We start from the raw sequence: 23,518 nt of genomic DNA, 5'->3' as shown, positions 1-23,518 counted from the left end.
TGCCAAAGCAGCTCATGTTCATTTCATTCAGTATTGCTGGTCTGGAAGACAATCAGACTGTGTTGCTTTTTTAAAGGTTTGTGTCATTTACATCAATGGTCCTCAACCTTTTTGAGTCCATGGCTCCCTTGACCAACTACATTCTTTCTGCGGCTCCCCTGTGGGGCTCAAGATCCCAGTTATTTCACCCCTTGCCTGCAGAGCCAGCAGCCTCTCACCCCTCCCTTGTGGAGGGTTCCCTCAACCTCCTCTCCTTTCCCCTCTCCTTGGGAGTCCTCCAGGCAGCCACTCCTACCGCCTCTAGTCTCTGAGCTGCCCCCACCCCCGCCCCCACCCCAAAGAGAGGTGCCACCTCACACCGCCCCACAAGGGCCTGAGAAGAGGATGCCCCCGGCCTTAGTGGCCCAATGGAGATTGGCCAAAGGTGAACATGAGGCCAGCACCAGGGGCAGCAATGGCAGCAATGGGCGCTGCTTGCCCTGCATGGCAGAAAGACTTCCCTTCAGCACTGGGCACTCAGCTTCCAGGCAGGCTTCGCACACAGCAAGTACATGAAAGTCCAGTGCAGCACCTGCCTGAACTGGCTGGCTGGGCTCCCTCGCCCACTTGCTTGCTTATTCAGCTCCTGGCAGCCAGCACCCCCTGGCCAGCCCCAGAGGCACCATTCACCTGGGGAGCTTGTAGCTGTGTAAGCCTTTGGGAGGCAGAGACCAGAGAGGGCATCAGAGGAGGGAGGGAAGGAAAGAGGGACGGAGGCCAGTCTTGCCCGCAGCACCCCTGACCACCATTCAAAGCACCCCAGGGTACCACGGCACACTCTTTGAAAATCATTGATCCAAGCTATTTGATAATTCCCCCTTTGCTACACTTGGTGGGCGGGCTGTTCTTCTCTTGCATTGCCATCATTTATAGATCTTATATTGTAAAGAGGCAATGCATGAGTTCCACTTGGAGGAGGGAGGATTACAATTTTTCTATCTATCTATTTGTGTGACAGAATGTTGGACTAGGACACTGGAGAGGCCACGGTTAAAATCCCTACCGGGCCTTGAAGCTCAAATGGGTGCCACAGGCCAGTCAAAGACCCTCAGCCAAACCTACTTCACAGTACTGTGAGGATGAAACGGCGTGAGGGTGAAGTGTGTACGTCGTCTTGAGCTCCTCGGAGAAAATATGTGTAACATGAATGCAGAAAAAAACACCAAAAAAATAAATAAAATTTGTTAAATTCACTGTTTGCCGTATTTATATTGTGGTTCCCTATGCCCTTAAATTTGACCAAACTGCGGGAGGCAGTGGAAGACAGGAGTGCCTGGCGTGCTCTGGTCCATGGGGTCACGAAGAGTCGGACACGACTAAACGACTAAACAACAACAACAACATGCCCTTAAACAACAAAGCTTTAGATATGCTAAAGAGAGATGCCTTTGCACAGCCTGACAGGGCTCCCAACCCTGAACTTACAAGGGGGGGGGGGAACAAACCCATCTCATTTTCCTTGTTTTGGGTTTTCCTTAATGCCCTCTATTAGTTTTCCCTCCCTGAATTCTTTTGCAGTATTGCTGTCATCCAGCAATGGGCCCAAACATACTCTTGATTGTGCTATAGCTACCTTCCCCAACCTGGTACCCTTCTGATATTTTTGGGATACAACCCCCAGGTTGGGCATGACTCCACTCTGGATTCTGCCCATCTTGTCCCCCCCCCCTTTTTTGCCTTCCTCCCTACCCCTTGATTTGCTGCCACCTAAGCAGTTTGTGATCTGTTAGCTCCATAGCTGTCAACCATCCCTTATTTGGCAAGAAACTCCCTTATCCCAGCGCCGTTTCCCGCTGCTGTCCCGGATTGATGATGTCCCTTAAATTTCCCGGGTTTCAAAGAAAGCAGCTCCTCTCCCTCTCTCCCTGCCGGCCAGGGAGGAGAGAGGCTCCAACTGTGTTGCTTGGCTGCGTTGCTCACCCAATAAGGAGTCTAAGAATGACTGGGGATGGAGCTTGCATGCCTTGTGCCGATCAAATCGGCCACGTTGCCTGGGGACTCGCCTTTGCTCAGCACTTCCCAGCGGAGAGGTGACGGTGGTTTTCCTTGCTGCATCCCCTTTGCCGGTTTGTTGCGCTGTGGGAACCACCACTTGAGGCTTCGTTTGGCCGCTGGCTGACTAAAATCCCTTATTTTGGCTGCGGGTCCCTTATTTTCAAATCTGTAAGTTGACAGCTATGGTTAGCTCCTCCCTCCCCAAGGTTGTATCAGGTGGATACAACCCCCCAAGTTGCTACACAAATTTGATGGTTCTGATTCTACACTTAGGGTGGCTGGGACTGTCTTCTGCTGCAACAACTAACAACCTTCCTTTGCCCGCCCCTGTGTCCTTTCCTTGCCTGTCTTGTCCTGCCTAAACATAGGAAGCCAACTGAATTAGGCAAATGGGAAACTGTCAGTCCAGTTTGGTCCACCACACTCAGTGCTATTTACTCTGACTGGCAGTTGCTCTCCAGAGTTTCAGGTAGGGCATCTTCCCCAGACCTAACTGGAGACACCAGGGATTTAACCAGGACACTTCTATATTCGGAGCAGGTGTTCTCCCACTGCGTTATGGCACTTGAGATTTCCTCTGCAGCAGTGACCACTAACAGCATCTGAGGAGAAGTAGGATAAAGGATAGAGCAGGGGTCAGCAACCTTTTTCAGCCGTGGGCCATGTAAAAACACGCGGATTCCCGGACCATCCGCAGGCCGGATTGAGAAGGCGATTGGGCTGCATCCCAATCCCCTTAGGTTGCCTACCCCTGGGATAGAGCCTCAAGGAGTCTTGCAATGGGAAGAACCTAGAGGGGAGAAGTTTGGGCAGGGAAAAGGGTGTGGGAACTAAGTACCAGTCTCCCTCCTTATCCTGACATTAGCAGCAAGAAGGTGTTTGTTACCTGCTGCATTTCCAGATGAGATGTGAGGGGAAGGGATAGCTTTCAGTCCTTCTGTTTTCTTCACTATTCTAGTTGAGGAGTGTTAAATTCCACCCCCACCCCCCGTCTCTTCCATGTGCACACACACACACCCCATCATCAGGTGTGGAAGCTCTAAATATCCAATGTCCCCAGAGAAGAGATTGTCTTGCACAGAGACAGGTCGAAACTAGCCAAGGAAATGACCATTTGGCTCTCTGAGGCAAAATCCTGCTCCATTTGGGTAAAAAAGGGCACAGAACAGCACCCTCCATTTGTAGGTTTCAAGGGACAGGGAGTCATGTATGGGAGAAGGTGCTGTCTGTCACCCAGAGATGAATGCCAGCAAAATAAACACTGAGCTTTGTTTTTAATACAGGCTTTAAATGTGACATGATATTCCCCCTTAAAGAACTTGAGCATCTACTTCACAAATAAGCAGCATGGTGATTGAACCGCAAGAGATTGAACCGCACCTATCATCCATGGATATTTGGCCATGCTGACTGGGGCTGATGGGATTTGGAGTCCAACAACTTCTGGAGGGCACTACACTGACTACAGCAGGGTCTTGTGTCACCTTAGGAATCCAGCAACATCTGGACTGACTACCCCTTTCAATTATCAAGGCATATCTTATCCTTTAGCTTAATTTTTCACTTGGTGTGTGTGTGTTTTCTGTTCAGTAGTAAAAATGTAACAGTTGGGTTTGGAAGTCAAGTATTTAGGACACACAGGTGGAAAACCGTAATTGATTTGTGAAACTCTGGCTTCCATTAAAAAAAAAAAACCTAAAAAAAAACTTGGGCCAGGAACTGAGTAATGGAAGAATGGATAGCTGGTCTAGGAATAATCTTGCATTGGTCCACCCAGAGAGAAAGAGAAAGACACAAACAAACAAACAAACAAACAAACAAATAGGAGTGTGTGTTTTTGCAGGGTGCCCAAGTGTGGGTTTGAGACTCTATATACATATTGTTTTATGTGCACAGATGCTCTCTTATTCATTCATTCAGTTTTAAAACATTTTTAGACCAACAATCATCACACATTCTTGGGCAGTCAACAATAAATAAACAATATAAATAAACAAAATAAAGTATTGTTACAGAAGTTGGGTGCCACCCCCACTCTCTGCCAGCAGTAGCAAGATTCCACGGGGCAGGGGTGCCAACTCAAATAAAATATGGGGGGGGGGACAGGTAAGCCCTGACCTGTATAATCAATCAAAAGATGCAGCATACACACCATTTGAATGGCAACACCCATCAAATAGAGGGGGCACTCTCAAATATTTTATTGGGGGGAGATGAAGGGACCTCTGCCCCTAGGAGTTGGCTCCCAAGCCAGGGGGTTCCAGGCACTCCTCCAGGGTGTGTGTTCCTTTGGATAATTTAGACACATCAGAGACTGTTGTAGCTTTAAGAAATATGGTTTATTCACCTATTTACACCTTCAGTCTGAGTGGGCAGGGTCCAGATCTTACAGCACAGTCATCTCAAACATAGCTTGTTCCCCATAGCAGTGCAGCCCTGGAGTCAAAGACATCTTTCCCAGCCAGCCTTCAGCCAACCTGCCCAAGGTGGATCTCCCTCATTGTTTTCCCCCTTCTTTTTCCCAACACACCTTGCCCTAAAGACTCCCCTTTCCTGTCACCTCAAATACACACCCCATCACCATGGCAACCTCTGTCTGCCTAAGCCCCAATTTCCTGTATGATGGGCCATCAACACTTTTTGTCATGTTTATATATATCTCTATTCCAGGTGAGGCCCTGTCTTGGAAGGGAGGCCTGGCCTGGCCTTTTCCACTAGCCTGCAATCTTCCCTTTAAATAATCTGCCACCATTTAATTTCTAGGGTTTAGTGGGGTCCCCCAAAATCTTTAAGAGTATAAATTAGTTAAAACCTAATACTACACAATAAAACTCTAACATTATTCAACCATAATAAATGACAGCAAATTAAAGTTATTAGGCAGCCTGAGGAATTGTACAAATTTAAAATGCTTGAATAAATAGAAACGTACTAACCAGGTCCAAAGAGATTGCAAAGGAGGAACTAACCATACCCCCTTAGTTATGCAATTCCACATGGCCCCCCCTTAGCAAGAAAGCCATCTCCTCCCAAGAAGAGAGACCCTCAGAACTGGGCCATAGCAGAATGTCTTAAGAGCAGAATGCTCTTAATAGTATTTGGATCCCAAGCCATTTCTTTCGGATATTATGGTAAATAGAGATGTGGAGGAGAGGGCAATGGACACAATCCAATTCCCCCCACCTTTGTGCATTCAGTCAGTAGTATCAACATTGACTGCAACATCGTCACACAATAAATCCATTGCCACATGGAATACACTTTGAAGCATCTTTAAGTGCATGCAAACATTTCAGAATATCATTACGGCAATAACTATCACCATTGTACTGATGCTGTTTCATTCTGTTGAACCAACGGAAATGGAGCAGTTCACCTTTACCACTTTGACCACCCTTTCCCAACCTGGTGCCCCTCAGATGTTTTGGTTTATAGCTCCTCCCATCATCTCTGACAACTGGTCATGCTTGCTGGGGCTGATGGGATTGAGAGCACAAGAATTTCTGGTGGGCACCAGATCTTGGAATGCTGACATTGGCCTTGATGGAGACCATGCTTTGCTGTCATAGCTGCTGGCTACAGAAAATACAGAGGGCTCTGCCTGTGTGTTTGTGCTCAGGCGCACACAGTACAGCCTGAGCTTCCTATTCATGATGTGAATAGGTGTGGACCTTCACATTTTCTTCAAAGCATAAATGCATGAAGTAGAATATTGGGATCCAATTCCACTCTGCACAACTAGTGCAAAGTAAAAGAAGCAACATTTAAACATGGCCATGGTCCATTTATAAAAACACCCAGAAAACCTTAGCAATGCCCCCCCCCCAAAGCCAGCTAGAAACATCTGGAAACCACCTAACATCATATTGGGATACATGGTAACATAAACTGCATCCAGGGCTTCAACATTTAGCACAGTTTAACTCCCCAAACCTTGATTAATTCAAATTTTTATTTGATCTAATAGCTTAGGTATATCACACCCCACAAACTCATAACAATACCAAACTCTGCCATTCATAGAGCTCCCCTCATCCCTCTTTGCCAGCAATGACTCCTGCTCTGCGGAGAGGTCCTGTGATGACTTGCTGGATGCTCAACGTTGCTGGGCAAATGCCGCACTTTGCATATTTGACAAACTGACACTCTGCCACATTGAGTGTCGAACTCAGCTTGTCAAATACACGGAGAGAAGCACTGCAGATCCTCAGGGAACATTGAGAGAAGCACTCAGGAAACACTGGTGATGTTATATCCGGCCAGGCAGCACCCTAAAGTGAGGGAAGAAAAGACAAGACCAGAAAAGGCTTGTTTTGATGGAAACCAGAGAACAGGAAAGGAGAACCAACGTAGACTTGAGTTTTTTTACAAACTTTTTTTGGGTTTTGTTTTTTACAAATATGGAGCAGATATTATGTGGCACCTGTAGCAGTGCCAATTTAACTGATTGAAGTGGGCGAGTGGGCATATATGGGATAAGGTTACATCACAGGTAAACTGGCCAAGTTGTTAAGGGCTTTGAATACTATTAGTTACACTTTGAACTTGGTCCAGTAGCAAACAAACTCTGAGCGCAGGTGACAAGGCTTCGTTCTCATCAGCAGCCATGCTGCAAGATTCTGCACTAATTGTAGCTTTTGGATCAAGCACAAATGAAGCCCCATATAGAATGCATTGTAGTAATCCAGTCTTTTAAATTTATTTTTTATTTATTAAAAGCCCATAGCACTCAGTATTAGTAACCCAGTCTTGAAGTAACCAGTGCATGAACTACGCTGGCAGAGCTAAGACAAAAAGACTTCTTCCCAGGTGTCTGAGTTTGTAGGGTGTCTTAATGCTCCAATTTTCCTTCTACTAAACACCTTAGGCATCCAGAAAGAAGTCTTTTTTGTCTCAGAATATTCTCCATAACTCACAGAGAGTTCTACAGCCTCTCCCAAACATCCTTTAGTCTCCCAGACAGGGTTAAATGTTCTTTTTTATTTTATTTTTAGGAACTGCTTCATGATAATGCTTTGAAGCAGCATAGCTTGTGTTCCATAATAGAAGCCTAATCTCTTCAGCCCTCCTAGTGACCCTGAACTTTTAATTATCTTACTGTGTGGATCTGGTTGTTAAGCACTGAGCTTTTACCAGTGATGTTTTTCTAGAAAAAGAGGTGCCGGAACTCCCCACAAACTCCTCCCTTGTTCTCTTATAATCTTATAATGGCAAAGGTACCCACCTGAGAGGAGCCATAGCTGAGCTCCGGCGAGTTCCAGCTGAAAAAAGCCCTGCAGATAATTGTCTATAAAATGGGTGCTCCCCCCCCCCAATTTCTCTTGCTCTCAGATGTTGTATAAGAGTGCCTGGTCATCTGACTTAAAAAATTGAAATTGGAAGATAAATGCACCTGCTCTCCCATCTCACTCACACACACACACACACACACACACACACACAGAGAGAGAGAGAGAGAGAGAGAGAGAGAGAGAGAGAGAGAGGGAGAGAGTTTCTCTCTCTCTTTTTTTCTGTTAAAGCTGACCTGACTGTTGATACAATAAAAGTGAACTCTTTCGTTGTGAACAGTAACAATGAAAATAAATTGATCTTATTCGCCCATCTTGTTCATGTGTTACAACAACCCCTAAAGCAGGCTTCCTCAAACTCAGCCCTCCAGATGTTTTTGGCCTACAACTCCCATGATCCCTAGCTAGCAGGACCAGTGGTCAGGGATGATGGGAATTGTAGTCTCAAAACATCTGGAGGGCCGAGGTGGAGGAAGCCTGCCCTAAAGAGAGAACAGAGTGTGCAGCCTACAAAACTTAAAAAAAAATAAAAAAATCATCAGTTGCATTTATAGCTCATCTTTTTTCTCTAGGTGGCATATATAGATCTCCCTCTCTTCAACACCACAACAACCCAGTGAGGTAGGATGGGCTGAGGGGCAGTGACAGGTCCAAGGTCACCCAGTGATATTCATGGTCAAGTGGGGATGTGAACCCTAGTCTCTCCCAGGTCCTAGACTGACACTCTTAACAATGCAGAGCATTATCGCATTCTAATATTTATTGGAAGCCACTCCGTCAAGTTTGTCCAATAACTCAAGTGTGCTGTGCTACAGCAAGCTCATTATGAGGAGTCTGTCGGCTTGTGGAAGTGGGAGCTCGGATGAGCCTGGTCTGAGACAGAGCAGCAGAGGGGCAGAAAAGTCATGCCCCTGGTCACACTTCCCTCTTTTGCACAAAAGGGACAGGAATCCTGTCCTCTGTTGATGTCAATACACGCACACTGTTTCACAAGCAAAGAGCCAAAGCTCACCATTCTGTGAGGGTGCAACAGTTGCATGTTAAAGACATACACACAGAGACACCTATATGTGGCGCATTTGGTGTGAGAGACAGACAGAGCGACAGGGCCGTCTTAAGCATATCCAGCGCTGTGCTTCAAAGCTCCCTCCGCCCCCACCCCGCCCCCCATTTCCCATAATTTTTTAGGGATGACGGCACTGCCGGCAGGGCTGGAGGAGGCGGGTGAGGGCGGCGAGCATCCAGCCTCCGCCTCTTCCCTGGCGCCCTCCAGAACTTGGCGCCCTGGTGCCCTGTGCCACTAGCCTCTATGGGTAAGACGCCCCTGCAGAGCAAGAAGCATTCAGCAGTCAGTTCTATCTTTTTTCTATCTTTTTATTAATAACCATGAAATAGGTAAAGGTAAAGGGACCCCCTGACCATTAGGTCCAGTCGTGGCCGACTCTGGGGTTGCAGCACTCATCTCGCTTTATTGGCTGAGGGAGCCGGCGTACAGCTTCCGGGTCATGTGGCCAGCATGACTAAGCCGCTTCTGGCGAACCAGAGCAGTGCACGGAAACGCCATTTACCTTCCCGCCGGAGCGGTACCTATTTATCTACTTGCACTTTGGCGTGCTTTTGAACTGCTAGGTTGGCAGGAGCAGGGACCGAGCAATAGGAGCTCACCCCGTCGCGGGGATTCGAACCGCCAACCTTCTGATCGGCAAGCCCTAGGCTCTGTGGTTTAACCCACAGCGCCACCTGTGTTCCTAACCATGAAATAGTGCCGGACATTTCCAGGACAATTTAGGCTGCTGGCTAGTGAGTAAGCCTTACTGAATACTCTGGGAGTTACTTCTGAGTATGCATGCAGTGGATCATACCGCACATCACTTTACATGGATATGTAATTAGGAGCATTAGGAACTGCCGTGTACAGAGTCAGGACATTGGTCCTGTAGCCCAGTATTGTCCACAAAGGCAGTAGCTCTTTCCAGGGTTTTAGACCAGGGACCTTTCCCTGCCCTTCCTGGGGACTGAACCTGCATGCTGGATAATGTCCACTTGAATCGTGAAAGCATTATTTTGTCACTGGAACACTGCTGGTTTTAACAAGTACTGTGAAATAAAGTGGTTTGACAACTGTAGCCTCTGAGAGCAATAGTGTAAAGCACTAAAGGGATTTACAAAGGGATTTTTTTTCAGCCGGAGCTCCCAGGGGCTCAGCTCTGGCACCTCTCAGGTTGGCGACTGCCATTCTAAGAGAACAAGGGAGAAGTTCATGGTGAATTCCAGCACCTCTTTTTCTAGAATTGTTTGGGGAGGATCATGTCATAGCCACCAGGGGCTTATTTCAGAGACTATTTCAGTTTTCAGATGCAGAATGCCATGATTTTGTGCCTAGTTACTTTTGGGCTACTTTAAAACATGATCTCTATGGTTAGGCCAGCAATATTTCTTCTTCTTTTTTCAAATCTGTGTTGCATGATTCCCCTCCCCCATTATAAAGAGTATTATGAAGCTTGAAAACTTGATGCATTTCTACTGAAAGATACTATACATGATCCAGCAACAAACGTTTGCTGGTAACTCCTGTTGAAATATATCCAGGCCTTCCCCATTCCTAAGGAGCTCCAGGCAGTATACATGGTTCTACCTCTGCATCTAATCCTCACTACAACCCTGCAAGGTAGGGTACTGTCAGAGCTGCTCGAAGATCCTAGCTCACAGAGGATCACGCTAGCCAGCGATCATTAAGTAAAAGTCTTTATTGAATTACAGTTTCCATTTTCAAGCTGCTGCGTGCAACTCTACGTCTAGTAGCTAGATCGGCGAAGCTCCGTCTGATTCTCCGCCCCTTGTGCACCAACTTAATATCCTAGCCCCGCTCCACCTTTTCCGCCTGACTGTTCTCCTCTGGGTCCCTCTGCCCCCCGGGGTTTCTTCCTTCCGGGATTCTTCTGACGCTGACCCGGACCCTCCTGCCTCCTTGCGCCGGGCTTTAGGACCTGGCTCCCTTTCCGGGCTGCTTACTGCGCCGCCTTCCTCTGCATTTGAACTTGGCGCGCGCGCCCAACCTTCCACTTTCCGCTTAACCGTTTCTTCGCTCCCCGATGGAGGTGTGGCCACTCCTGACTCATGCCCTCCCTCCTGTGGTGAGCTGCCAGCGCTTGCCCCCTGGCTCCCTTCCTCCTCCCTGCTCCCTAGCGGTGACGCTGGTCCCGATTTCCAACTGCTCTCCTCTGAGTCCCCTCTGGCTCTATCTTCCTGGGGTGCCCCCCTAAACTCCCCCCTTGCCCTGGCCACTGGTGCTCCTTTCTGTGAATCCTCTGATTCACTGGAAAGACTCGGAGATCTCGGGTCGTCGTCATCACTCATCTTTTCTTCTGCCTCCTCCCCTTCGCTCTCTGTTTCCTCCCTTGCCCTTGCCTCTGCTCCTAAACCCCTGACAGGTACGCTGAGAGACAGTGAGTGGCCCATGGTCACTCAGTCATCTTCATGTGGATGAGTGAGGATTTGGATCCTGGTCTGCCAGGCTGAAGTCCAACACACAAATAAGCCCATGCAATTATAAGCCTTGAGGTTGCAACCAACCTAGTCTTACCCATTGAAATAAATTGACTTGTTAGCCGCAGCCATTGGGTTAAATCATTCTAACATATTTTGGTTGGATTGTGCTCACTTTCTAACCCTTTTATGTGCAACTGAAGAGAGAGACACATCTCCTACTTCTGTCTGTATTTTGTATTTTTTTTTAAGGCAAATAAAAATGATCACCAATCCAATACTATGCTTAGAACAAGCTGGGGGTTGTTTCTGAAAGAAATATCCCCCTTTAAGACTGGAGCTGGGGTAGCTCAGTCGGTAGAGCCTGGATGGCTCAGTTGGCTAGAGTGTGATGCTGATCATGCTAAGGCTGCAAGTTCGATCCCTGTATGGGTCAGCTGCATATTCTTGCATTGCAGGAGAGTTAGACTAGATGACACTCAGGGTCCCTTCCAATGCTGCAATACTATTATTCTATGAGACTTGTAATTTCGCAGGATGTTGGACAAAAGATTCCTGCACTGCAAGGGACGGTCCTTGTGGTCCCTTCCAACTCTATGGTTCTATGGGTTTGTTTGTTTTTGAAAAATCCATTCCAGGATTGGCCTGAGGTGCTTTCTGGGGAACTATCAAACAATCACTAGTTTTCCTGGCATTTTGAATTCAGGACTTATGCATTACAGTCTCTGAAATTAAAAAACACACACAAAGTAAGCGAGAAAATGCCTCAGTTTGGACCAATTTCTTTTAACTCGTTTGTGGCCTAACCTATTTGGATACAAATCCCATGAGTTACTCTGAATTAGTAAATGTGTTTAGCATTACTAATCCTTACAGCCAGTGTGGCAGAGTGGTGAGTGTGAGACTAGAACCTGGGAGTCCAGGGTTCTAAATCCCCACTTAGTCATAAGGCTCCCTGGCTGACCTTGGGCAGTCACTGCCTCTGAGCTCCTTGGACGAAAAGGTGGGATATAAATGCAACAAATAAATAATAATCCTGATTTAAGCATGCTTCCATCTTAATTCCAAAATCAATGAAAAGGGGAACAAAGATACACTCGACAAGTACCCTCAAGTTCAAGCTGGGGAGGGAGACTGTTAAAAGCAATACCATTTTGATAGGGTGTTTGACAGTTCGAAGTTTCTCATAGTCTATCTCTGTGATCTACCCTCAGTACATTTACCTCCCCTTAAAATAAGCACACAACAGTGCTAAATACTGGGTAATTATTAGCACAATTAGTGAAGATCACCAGCAGCTAGTAGTCTGGGAGGCACTACTCTCTCTGAAGAGGGCTGCCAACTTTTCAATCAGCAGCTGTACCTTTACAGTGCAAAAAGCAGCAGCTGAAATTTTCAGAGAACAATACTGTTTAAGGCTTACTTACTTCGCCAAACCTTTATTAGTATAAAAAAGGGTAAAGGGACCCCTGACCATTAGGTCCAGTCGTGACCGACTCTGGGGTTGCGGCACTCATCTCGCTTTATTGGCCGAGGGAGCCGGCATAGAGCTTCCAGGCCATCATAAAACATCCATATATAAAAATTATTATTATTATTATTATTATTATTATTATTATTATTATTATTAGCCTTTATTAGCCTTTATTGGCATAAGTTTAAACAATGAAATCATAAAATCATCCAAATACATTGATAATCCAAACACATACAATATATAAAAGACTAGATAGCCACCATTGAATAAATCAGGCAACTTGAGATTTAGCTTTACAGATCTTGGCTAAAATTTTAAAATATATACAAATAAACAGCCAGGTAAAATACCATATATAATGACGAGGATTTTTATTGGGATTTCTTCCTGCTAAATAGTGCCATTCACCACTCTAGGAGATACTATTGACAAAAACTCAGTCACCCTTGCACAGTTACTTCCGGGTTAATATCAGACAGATAGAATCTGATATTTTCATTGTGCCATGATGTTAGATTACCCAAAAAAGGGATAGTACGCATTGTACAATGGACATAGCTGGTTGTACAATGGACAGTAGAAAAGGATATGTTCTACAGTGCCTGGCACATTCAAAGAACATCCGCAGTGTCTATCATCCTGTTCTCACAGTGGCCAACCAGATGCCCCAATGGGAAGCCTGAACTCCCCAAGCACAAAAACACTCTCCCCTCCTGTGTTTTCCAGCAACCTGGCATTCAGAAGCATTACTGCCTTGGAAAGGTGAGGTAGAACATAGGTCCCCATGTGTGCAAGTTTGCTTGTTTGTTTGCAGTGCCCACACAGTCATTGGCATCAAAATGCCAGTTTGTATTCTGCCACCCCTTTTAATCTGGATCTACACTTTCTAGGGAGAATATGATTTTTTAAAAAAAAAATCTGTTGCAATCTCTCTCAAAAACCTGTTTGCAATATAAAGGTTTTTGCAGTAAACCCCCCCCCCCGTCCCACCCATTCTGGAAGCACCCAAATGAGCAGAGTTATGCAGACATACTCTACCTGTCCCTGTGATCATGCAAAGTGGGTAAGACGAGCCCACTCCACCTGCTGAGGAGCGTCCTTCCAGCAGAGCAGAAGAGGAGCAAATGCAGCTCCGGGAAGGACAGAGGCTTGTTTTGAAGGGGCCTCTCCTCTTTTCAAGAGGAAGCTGAAAATGGGGAAGATAAAGCTGAGGTTAGATGACAGGAAATATCTGGATGTGAAGTGACAACATGTCAGCATTGAGAAATATTGCTGCAAAAGCAAGCAGCTTCTTGTCTTTAGCTGTGTGGCAAACACCACCAGCTGCTCCCAGTTGACACCAAATTAGGACTGCATTTCTAAGTAATGTCCTCTCCATCCTGCAGCTAAGGGTTTATCCACATTAACCTTATCTTTGCCCTTTGCAGGCACGGTCCACACTTTAAAGCTCTGTGTTCGAGCACACCCACCCTTTTCTTTTCTTTTTTGCTCTTGAGCTTTCCCTACAAAAACCCACTCCTTAGCACTCAGTCAGAGCAAACATCAATCTGCAGAAAACCCGAACTGGTGTTTGCTCCAACTGAGCGGGTTTTGCAGGGAAAGTTCTGGGGTGGGGGGGGGAAGAGCACTCGGACGCAGAACTTTAAAATGCAAACCTGTGCCTGGAAAGAGCAGAACAAAACGTCACTGTGGATAAGCCCTTTGAGTATGAACTAAAATGTTGGGAGATGCAATCCATTTAAAGCAAGGCTTAAGAAATGAAAGGGTGGTAGTGGTTGGAGCTAGGGGAGACTGTGGAGCTGGCCCAAGAGAGTTTGCCATGGCCAGTGGCTGGCAGCACACTGTACCTTCTGCACAGGGCACCCCCCACCCAGCATACCAAGAGATCCTTGTTGGAGGCCATGTTGCTTCAGTGATGACCCTGAAACCATTATCATTCCATTGAGTGCCATTCAGGTGGCTTGTTCAGTTGAGTGGGCCCTAGGCAGTGAATCCATTGCCCCCCCTCCCCCCGCTTCCAAAAAAATTGCCCTTTGAATTTCTGGCTTGGTTTGGTTAGGTTTCTAGAAGCATGTGGTCAAGACAGAATGACCAATGCTCTGTTTGGTGTGCATGAGTGGCTAGCACCAGAAAACTTGATGGGTGGTAATGCTCATGCTAATCACCTCAATGGAAACATCACCATGGGACTTGCATTGAATGTGATCAAAGGAACAGTGAGGACTTGGGGGAAGGGCCAAAACTCAGGAATCTGGCAGATAGAAGTCAACATGACAAGTGACACATGGTCTGTGTCCAGCACCATGTAATGACAGCAAAGACATGTGAGCCAGTGTATGTTGTAGAGCAACAAGCCTAAGAGACAGTGAACCTATCTGGTGTGGCTGATACACATCAAAATCCACTTTTGGTGAGAACAGGTGAGAGTTAAACAAAAAAATTCTTTTAAGCGTTCGTTCATTAACCAGCTAAGTTAGACTTTGGCTTGGCTTATTTGGCATTACATATAATTTGCTTGTTAAACCCCTATCACAGCTGAATATCAGGGTATTAGAATTAAAATTGCCATGCATATTCAGGACTCAGTCAACGTTTGAAGTTCAAATATCAGCTTGACTCAACTTCCTTCTTAAATGTTCTCAGAGAGAAGGCGAAAACCATAATGTAAAATGCAATATTCGTATTGAAATTCAGGAGAAAGGTTGAGAAGACAATTGCATGTTTCGAGTTCAAACACTCGCTCAGGTGCCACAGCTCTTGTAACTGTGTGGTGGTAGAGATCCTTCAGTGTGTTGTCCCTCTAGAGCAGTGAGACATAACAGCGGAAAATGGAATGTAGGCTTAGCTTCTCTGCTTAAAGTTTGAATTCCAATAGACTTCCTCATCTGTGGGGGCTAGAAGTGGGAAGGTTCTAAATCACACAGTAAAACGTCGCCATCATCATAATCATGTTATTATTTATATGCCACCCATCTGACTGGGCCGCCCTAGCCACTTTGGGCGGCTCCCAACAAAATATTAAAAACACAATAAAACATCAGCCATTCAAAACTTCCCTGAACATTAAGGGATCATGGTGGCACTTAATAAGCTTGTTCGGCTGGCTCCCTCATACTCATTTTTAATGGAGGAAAGGAAGATGCAAAAACCTGAAGTTTTCCTTCTCTCCTTAGTCGTTAATTGATGATTCAGCTGAAAGCCAGGCACAGGTTGTCCTGCTCTCCCCACTGCCCAAAGCAAACTTGCAATGGGTTATACCAGAACTTAATTAGCGTGGGTGCATAATTACATTGGCCCTCCTTGTGCTCTCGCACACACGCACACACAATGAAGGTTTGCCTCATCACCTACAAACTATTCCCATCCATTGCTAACAAGCAGTAGATTCACTGAGAATGTGGTTGCTGTAGTCTTCCTCTTTCATTTCAAGTGTTTAATGAAAGAGGAATGGAGAAAAATAATGTTTATTTAAAAATAGACTGCACAGAAGGAAGATACTACCCCAAAAGTATGCATCATTTAATTTTTTGAAAAACACTGAAGGTGTCCTCCCTCTTTGATTACCTGCAATCCAACGGGCGTGATGAATACCTCTTAGAAACTTATGTTTGGTTGGCGGGTTATAATGCTGTGTTGACACTTGTGGTAGAAATGGTGGAAAGTTTCGAGTCTTACAGTGGTACCTCAGGTTAAGTACTTAATTCATTCTGGAGGTCTGTTCTTAACCTGAAACTGTTCTTAACCTGAAGCACCACTTTAGCTAATGGGGCCTCCTGCTGCCGCCATGCCACCAGAGCATTATTTCTGTTCTCATCCTGAGGCAAAGTTCTTAACCCGAGGTAATATTTCTGGGTTAGCGGAGTCTGTAACCTGAAGCGTATGTAACCCAAAGCGTATGTAACCCGAGGTACCACTGTATATAGAATCACAGGATCATAGAATTGTAGACCTGTAAGGGGTCCCAAGGATCATCTAGTCCAACCCCCGGCAATCCATAAATCTCAACTAGATCCTACATGACAGATGGCCATCCAGCCTCTGCTTAAAAGCCTCCAAGGAAGGATGTTAACACTTGTGAATTGCTCTCTGGTTGCTGGCAGCAGAAAAGGCCTTAGGTCCAAAATTCAAGTGCCAATAAATGAATGTGTCCCTATATGAAGTGAATTTGGACTAGTAGGTTGCCATACCAAAAAGGCTGGGAACCACTGATCTAAAGCACTTTTATGCCACTTTAACAGTCATGATTTCCCCATCAAAGAATCATGGGAACTGCAGTTTGTTAAGGGAACTGAGAGTTGTTAGGAAACACCCCCCTATTCCCAATGAAAGCCCTCCAATCACTTTGCAATTTAAAAAGAAGTCGGCATGCACATGCACATTTTTGAGTGCATTTTACTAAATATCTGAAATTTTGCAGATGTCACTGGATTCCAACTCTTATCAAGCCTAGTTAGTGTGGCCAGTGGTCAGGGATTTTGCTTAGGACCACAATACCCCAGGGACCCATATGAACCTATCTGGACCCTGTGATCATCCTCTGAGGCCCTTCTTTGTGTGCCTCTTCCACGAGATGTCCGGAGGGTGGCAACATGAGAACAGGGCCTTCTCTGCAGTGGCTCCCCGTTTGTGGAATGCTCTCCCTAGGGAGGCTCCAGCCTTTGGCTAATTAAACAATCTATGGCCTTTTAAACTTTCTTGTTTTTGTTTGTTACTATGGTATGTATTTCTGTGTTTTTATAAATTACTTTGGGATCCTCAGATGAAGGGCAGTATAGAAATTTAACAAACAAACAAATGCTCTTCCTCCTTACAATAAGTAGTGAATTTGCATGCTTGTACACTTGCACAATTGTAGATGGTGGACAAAGATAAGAGCCCCTGATGTGAAGGAAGATGACTGAAAAAGGACCAGGATTTAAGTTTCTGCCAAATTAAAAACAAACATGGCAATTTGTTGGGCTTCATAATACTCAGGGCATCTTCTAGCAATTCCTTAGGGTGTTCAGTGTGGAGGGAAAGAAAGACAGAGAACTAAATGTTGCAAAGTGAGTTCCTGTGTTCCTCCAACATTCTGCACTTACTCTGTCTCCAACAGCAGCTGGAAATTGTGTTGTGATGTAATGGAGTACTGTAGAACATTTGATCATTCTGATTTTGAAACAAAATATCTTACTGGGACCTGAAATTGGTACTGATTACCGTATTTTTCGCTCTATAAGACGCACCAGACCACAAGACGCACCTAGTTTTTGGAGGAGGAAAACAAGAAACAAAATATTCTGAATCTCAGAAGCCAGAACAGCAAGAAGGATCGCTGCACAGTGAAAGCAGCAATCCCTCTTGCTGTTCTGGCTTCTGGGATAGCTGCGCAGCCTGCATTCACTCCATAAGACGCACACACATTTCCCCTTACTTTTTAGGAGGGAAAAAGTGAGTCTTATACAGCAAAAAAAAACGGTAATTAACAAACTTTAGAATTTTGCAATTTAATAAATAAGGATTTAATTTAACACTTGTTAACTGCTGCAAATGTAGTAATCACTAAATCATTGGAAGTGCCTTGATGTGGACCTCCTTGAAACCCAGACTGCACAGATTTGGGACTTAATACTTATGGACAAACTTACCATTTTGCAACAAGAACACTGAAAGGGAACAAGAGCATTGCTTTTATGCAACATCCTCTGACTTTATTCACCATGTACAATCAATTGAACACAGCTTCTGCCCTCCAGAAATGAACTGGAACGGTGCATTTGTTTAATGATTTTGTACATCTACGTCAGAAATTGGAACATAATGGATACCGTATTGTGTATAAAACTAGTTCCACACTGGGGAAGTGGGGAGGACTTACATTTTCTGGATGCTGCATTTGTAATTGTTTATAGATCTTAAAAATGAATTTTTAAATAAAAAATATAAAATAAAAATAAATTTTTAAATAAAAAATAACTTAAGAAGAGTCCTGCTAGATCTGGCCCATCTAATCCAGCATATTGTTTTCACAGTGGCCAAAAAGATTCCTGTGGGGAACCTGCAAGCCGGACTCAAGCACAAGAACATTTTGCCCTCCTGTGTTTCCCAGAAGCTGATCTCCATAAGCATTTCTGCCTCCAACCATGAAGGTAGAGCATACGCTCCGTCATGACTAGTAGCCATTAATAGCCTTGTCTTCTGTGAATGTGCAGATATAATAAACCTGCAAGTGTCTTGGGGCCTCCTATCTCCTCCCGTTTTGTTTTCAGACTTCAGCCGACACTGAAGATTCATTTTTCTTCTTTAAAAATGTAATGAGTGGGGGATATTGCTGCTGCTTGATGATTATGTGTTTGTCATCTTTATTTAAAGTTCTAAGCGTCTTCTTTTCCCCCCTGAAAAAAAGAAACTGTGAAGTCTTAGCTGCTTCTCATATGAGACGGGTGTGATAAGAAAACCCCAACTAACGGTTACAGACCTTGGTTATGAAGAGTTCCAGCCTCTGGACGGCCTTCAAAGCATCCTTCACTAAACACAACATCACCATTGTACATAGTTCCTTCCACTTAGAGTGCCCAGGGGTTTAATTTTGTAAACGGGTCATTTAAACATCACAAAGAGGTAGTTGGCAACATTTTTTTTAAAAAAAATCCAGCCGTGTGAATCGCCTGCCCCACAGTACATATGGATTGAAGGTGGAGATGGCAACAACATACTGTAGTTTTTGCTCTATAAGACGCATTTTCCCCCTCCTAAAAAGTAAGTGGAAATGTGCATGTGTCTTATGGAGTGAATGCAGGCTGCACAGCTATCCCAGAAGCCATAACAGCAAGAGGGACCGCTGCGCAGCTCTTGGGGGCTTCTCCCTCCTCGGGGAAAAGCCTGCAAGCGCCGCACACATGCTCCACGCGGCTCGTGAAAGGGAGAGCTGAGCAAAGCCTGGGCTGCATACAGGCTCTGCTCAGTTCTCCCTTTAAAGAATTTTTTTTTCTTGCATTCCCCCTCTACAAAATAGTTGTGTCTTATGGTCAGGTGCATCTTATGCAGTGAAAAATACGGTAATCTGCATGCTGTAAAAAAACAGCCCCTTGTACTCATTTATGGGAGCACCCATCCTATAATAACCTCCCCCAAATCCTCACACAAACTGCAAGTGGCACCCCAACATGGCACCAGTAACACCAGTAGACACCCACTCAGGGCCCACCAAGGCCTCACCCAATTTTATTTTATTTTTAAATGAGTTTTGGGGAAAATGGTTGTTTGGTTAGGGTTGTTGGGGTTTTTTAGCAAGTTCAGACACATCTGTCCTGGTGGGTAACATGGCGAGAAGAGTGAGAGACAGGAATAGAAAATGCTTTACTTCCTACCTCATGGAGGTAAAGGTACATGACCTAGCTGAGCCTAGGAACAGAGCTCTCTGGTCTTAACCCCTTCATGTAATAACTCACACTTATGCATAGTTATGTTTCACTGCAATTTCCCACTCTAAATTTGATGCACTTCCAAAAGGGAAGGATAAACTGTGCCCTTCTTCGCCTTGCCCAACCTTGTTCTTTTGCTTCACTGTGGTTGATTGCTTCTCTGTGGTCTTACACGAAGATGATGTACAGATGGTACACAACACCAGTGCAGTTAGGGAAAATGTACAAAACTAGTTCAAATATGCGTTGGAAGTGTAAGGAAAAGGAGGGGGCATTTTATCATATGTGGTGGGATTGTAAGGTAATTCAACAATTTTGGGAAATGATATACAACGAATTGAAGAAAATGTTCCATTTAACATTTGTTTAAAAACCCGAGGCATTTTTGTTGGGGATTGTAGGGAAAGACCTGCCAAAAAAGTTGAAAAACATCTTCATGTATGCGACAACGGCCGCGAGAGTTCTGGTAGCACAAGGATGGAAGACTGAAGAAACCCCAGCTAAAGAATCATGGCAAGAAAAATTGATGGACTATGCAGAACTGGCAAAATTGACATATAAGCTACGGGACAAGGATAACCGTGACTTTAAGGATGAATGGGAACCCTTTACAAAGTATCTGAAGATGCAACAAAGCGAACTGGACTCCTTGGCAGGTTTTGAATAAACATTCACAAACCTTTCTATTGAGGATAATCAGCTAAATAGTTTGAGGATCTATACAACTTTGTAACATGCAGAAAACTGGAACTGAGGGAAGTCGGGGTTGGGGTGGGAGTGGGTGGGTTTTGTGGGGGTGGGGGAGGAAAAATTGGGGGGAACAAGGATGATATGTTTTTGGATAATATGTCTTGTTATAATTTTGAATAATTTTTTTTTAAAAAAAAGATTGCTTCTCTGTGGTCATCACACATCTTAGTCTACCCACCCACAAATTCTGAAGAAAAACAAACAAACAAACAGCTCTTTGCACATAGGCTGTATTCAAGCAGCATTTCATTTCATTTCCATAACTGCTGACTTCCACATTATATTTGAACAGTCACATGATGTAGAATGCATTTCTAGAAAACTAAGGACAGCTTTAGCACTCATTTCCGTGTTGGTCCAGAAAAAAATACATTTGCAGCCCTCTTAACCCAGAAAATCGCAGGAGTAGAGCTGGAATTTGGGGCAATACACCAGCATGTAGTTCTTCCCTGATATTTTCAGGGGAGAATAATGGGTGAACAGAAGCGGGCAGGTCGGGATAGAGTGGGGAAGTTATGACATGGCATTTGTTGTTGTGCCACACCATGCCCACTGGTGTGAATGAAATTTAGCATGACATGGCGGCATATTGGTCAAAATGCCACAGTTCCATAAAGCAACAGGTACAGCAGTGTGAAAGAAAACAAGACAAAAATGCTAGCATGATAATCAGGCAAACTAACGCAATATTCCTCATGTCTGAAGGCACTTTGCTTATTCCACTATTGATATCAATGAGAGGATTTGATCTGAGAGGTCTCATATACATAGAGACACTTTAACCATGGTGGTAAGTGGTAGGGCATAGGGGATTTTAATTCCCCTCCTGAGTGGAAACCACCAGGGGCAATTGGAACCAAACCAAACCAAACCAAACCAAACCAAACACCACTTACATTTATAATAATAATAATAATAATTTATTATTTATACCCTGCCCATCTGGCTGAGTTTCCCCAGCCACTCTGGGCAGCTCCCAATCAGTGTTAAAAACAGTACAGCGTTACATATTAAAAACCTCCCTGAACAGGGCTGCCTTAAGATGTCTTCTGAATGTCAGGTAATTATTTATCTCTTTGATATCTGATGGGAGGGCGTTCCACAGGGCGGGCGCCACTACCAAGAAGGCCCTCTGTCTGGTTCCCTGTAGCCTCACTTCTCGCAATGAGGGAACCGCCAGAAGGATCTCAGTGTCCAGGCTGAACGATGGGGGTGGAGACGCTCCTTCAGGTATACAGGACCGAGGCCGCTTAGGGCTTTAAAGGTCAGCACCAACACTTTGAATCGTGCTCGGAAACGTACTGGGAGCCAATGCAGATCTCTCAGAACCAGTGTTATGTGGTCCTGGCGGCCACTCCCAGTCACCAGTCTAGCTGCCGCATTCTGGATTAATTGCAGTTTCCGGGTCACCTTCAAAGGTAGCCCCACGTAGAGCGCGTTGCAGTAGTCCAAGCGTGAGATAACTAGAGCATGCACCACTCTGGCGAGACAGTTTGCGGGCAGGTAGGGTCTTAGCTTGCGTACCAGGTGGAGCTGGTAGACAGCTGCCCTGGACACAGAGTTAACCTGCGCCTCCATGGACAGCTCTGAGTCCAAAATGACTCCCAGGCTGCGCACCAGGGAATCCCGCACACCAACCCGCTCCCTGTCCCCCAAAAACAGTACTTCTGTCTTGTCAGGATTCAACCTCAATCTGTTAGCCGCCATCCATCCTCCAACCGCCTCCAGGCACTCACACAGGACCTTCACCGCCTTCACTGGTTCTAATTTAAAGGAGAGGTAGAGCTGGGTGTCATCTGCATACTGATGAACACCCAGTCCAAACCCCCTGATGATCTCTCCCAGCGGCTTCATATAGATATTAAAAAGCATGGGGGAGACGACAGAACCCTGAGGCACCCCACAAGTGAGAGCCCAGGGGTTTGAACACTCATCGCCCCCACCACTTTCTGGACATGGCCCAGGAGGAAGGAGCGGAACCACTGTATGACAGTGCCCCCAGCTCCCAGCCCCTCTAGACGGTCCAGAAGGATGTTATGGTCGATGGTGTCAAAGGCCGCTGAGAGATCCAGCAGAACTAGGAAACAGCTCTCACCTTTGTCCCTAGCCCACCGGAGATCATCAACCAGCGTGACCAAGGCAGTTTCAGTCCCATGGTGAGGCCTGAATCCCGATTGGAAGGGATCCAAATGGTCTGTTTCCTCCAGGCGTGCTTGGAGTTGTTCAGCAACCATCCGCTCAATCACCTTGCCCAAGAATGGCAGATTTGAGACTGGGCGATAGTTGGCCAAATTGGCCAGGTCTAAAGATGTTTTTTTAAGAAGCGGTTTAATGACCGCCTCTTTCAGCGGGTCTGGGAAGGCTCCCTCACAGAGGGAAGCATTCACCACCCCGCAGAGCCCATCGCCCAGCCCTTCCCGGCTCGCCAGGATGGGCAAGGATCAAGGAGACAGGTGGTCGGTTTCACTTGTCCAAGCAGCCTGTCCACATCCTCGGAGGTAACAGATTGGAATTGATCCCATGTAACAGGACCAGACAGAACTCTAGCACTCTCCCACCCTGGCCCTGCTTCCACGGTGGAGTCTACCTCCTTCTGAATCTGAGCGATTTTATCTGCAAAAAACTTTGCAAAAGCATTGCAGGAGATCTTGGGGTCCCTACCAGGCCCCGGTGGTACAGGTGGTTCCGATAGATTGTGAACCACCTGAAAAAGTCTCATGCTGCTGTTTTCTGCAGATGCAATGGAGGCGGCAAAGAAGGCCCTCTTTGCTGTCACCATTGCCACTTGGTAGGCTCGACGTTGAGCTCTAGCCCGTGTCCAGTCTGATTCAGAATGAGTTTTCCACCACCGGCGCTCTAGCCGTCTCAACGATTGTTTCATCACCCTCAGCTCCGGGGAAAACCACGGGGCTGTCCGGGCTCCATGTAATCGGAGAGGGCGCTTCGGAGCCAGACAGTCAATAGCCCTGGTTAACTCCGCATTCCAGTGTGCCACCAGGGAATCAGCTGAAAGGCCATCAACTTGGGATAAAGCATCCCCTACCACTCTCTGGAAGCCAATTGGATCCATTAAGTGGCGG

The 23,518-nt window shown here is 45.7% G+C and overlaps 1 protein-coding gene and 2 long non-coding RNA genes across 7 annotated transcripts in view; 2 read left to right on the top strand and 1 right to left on the bottom strand.

Moving 5' to 3' along the window:
• The window catches only part of VSIG4 (V-set and immunoglobulin domain containing 4), a 62,311-nt gene extending 43,709 nt beyond the window's left edge, over window positions 1-18,602 (top strand). For 2 of the 4 annotated variants that reach the window (XM_081178781.1, XM_081178782.1), the window contains exons 10-11: window positions 12-76; window positions 998-1,232. In XM_081178781.1, the coding sequence (XP_081034907.1) occupies window positions 12-76; window positions 998-1,116 (184 nt within the window). In that variant the 3' untranslated portion in view covers window positions 1,117-1,232. Of the gene's footprint in view, window positions 1-11; window positions 77-997; window positions 1,233-18,296 lie in introns of those variants that run through there. The other 2 variants (XM_081178779.1, XM_081178780.1) reach the window with 2 other exon arrangements.
• The window catches only part of LOC308578504, a 47,976-nt gene continuing 29,159 nt past the window's right edge, over window positions 4,702-23,518 (bottom strand). Inside the window, exons 2-4 of one of the 2 annotated variants that reach the window (XR_014003963.1) lie at window positions 13,324-13,471; window positions 7,259-7,394; window positions 4,702-6,305 (exon numbers count right to left, since the gene is read on the bottom strand). This is a non-coding gene — a long non-coding RNA (uncharacterized lncRNA). Of the gene's footprint in view, window positions 7,395-13,323; window positions 13,472-23,518 lie in introns of both variants that reach the window. The other variant, XR_014003962.1, reaches the window with a different exon arrangement.
• LOC308578375 lies at window positions 8,484-10,996 on the top strand. The gene is made up of 3 exons (XR_014003905.1): window positions 8,484-8,717; window positions 9,086-9,995; window positions 10,754-10,996. It is a non-coding gene; the product is annotated as an uncharacterized lncRNA (long non-coding RNA).

Source organism: Podarcis bocagei (assembly GCF_964188305.1).
Source record: "Podarcis bocagei genome assembly, chromosome: Z".
NCBI lineage: Eukaryota > Metazoa > Chordata > Lepidosauria > Squamata > Lacertidae > Podarcis > Podarcis bocagei.
This window is presented reverse-complemented; position numbering and strand designations above follow the sequence as displayed.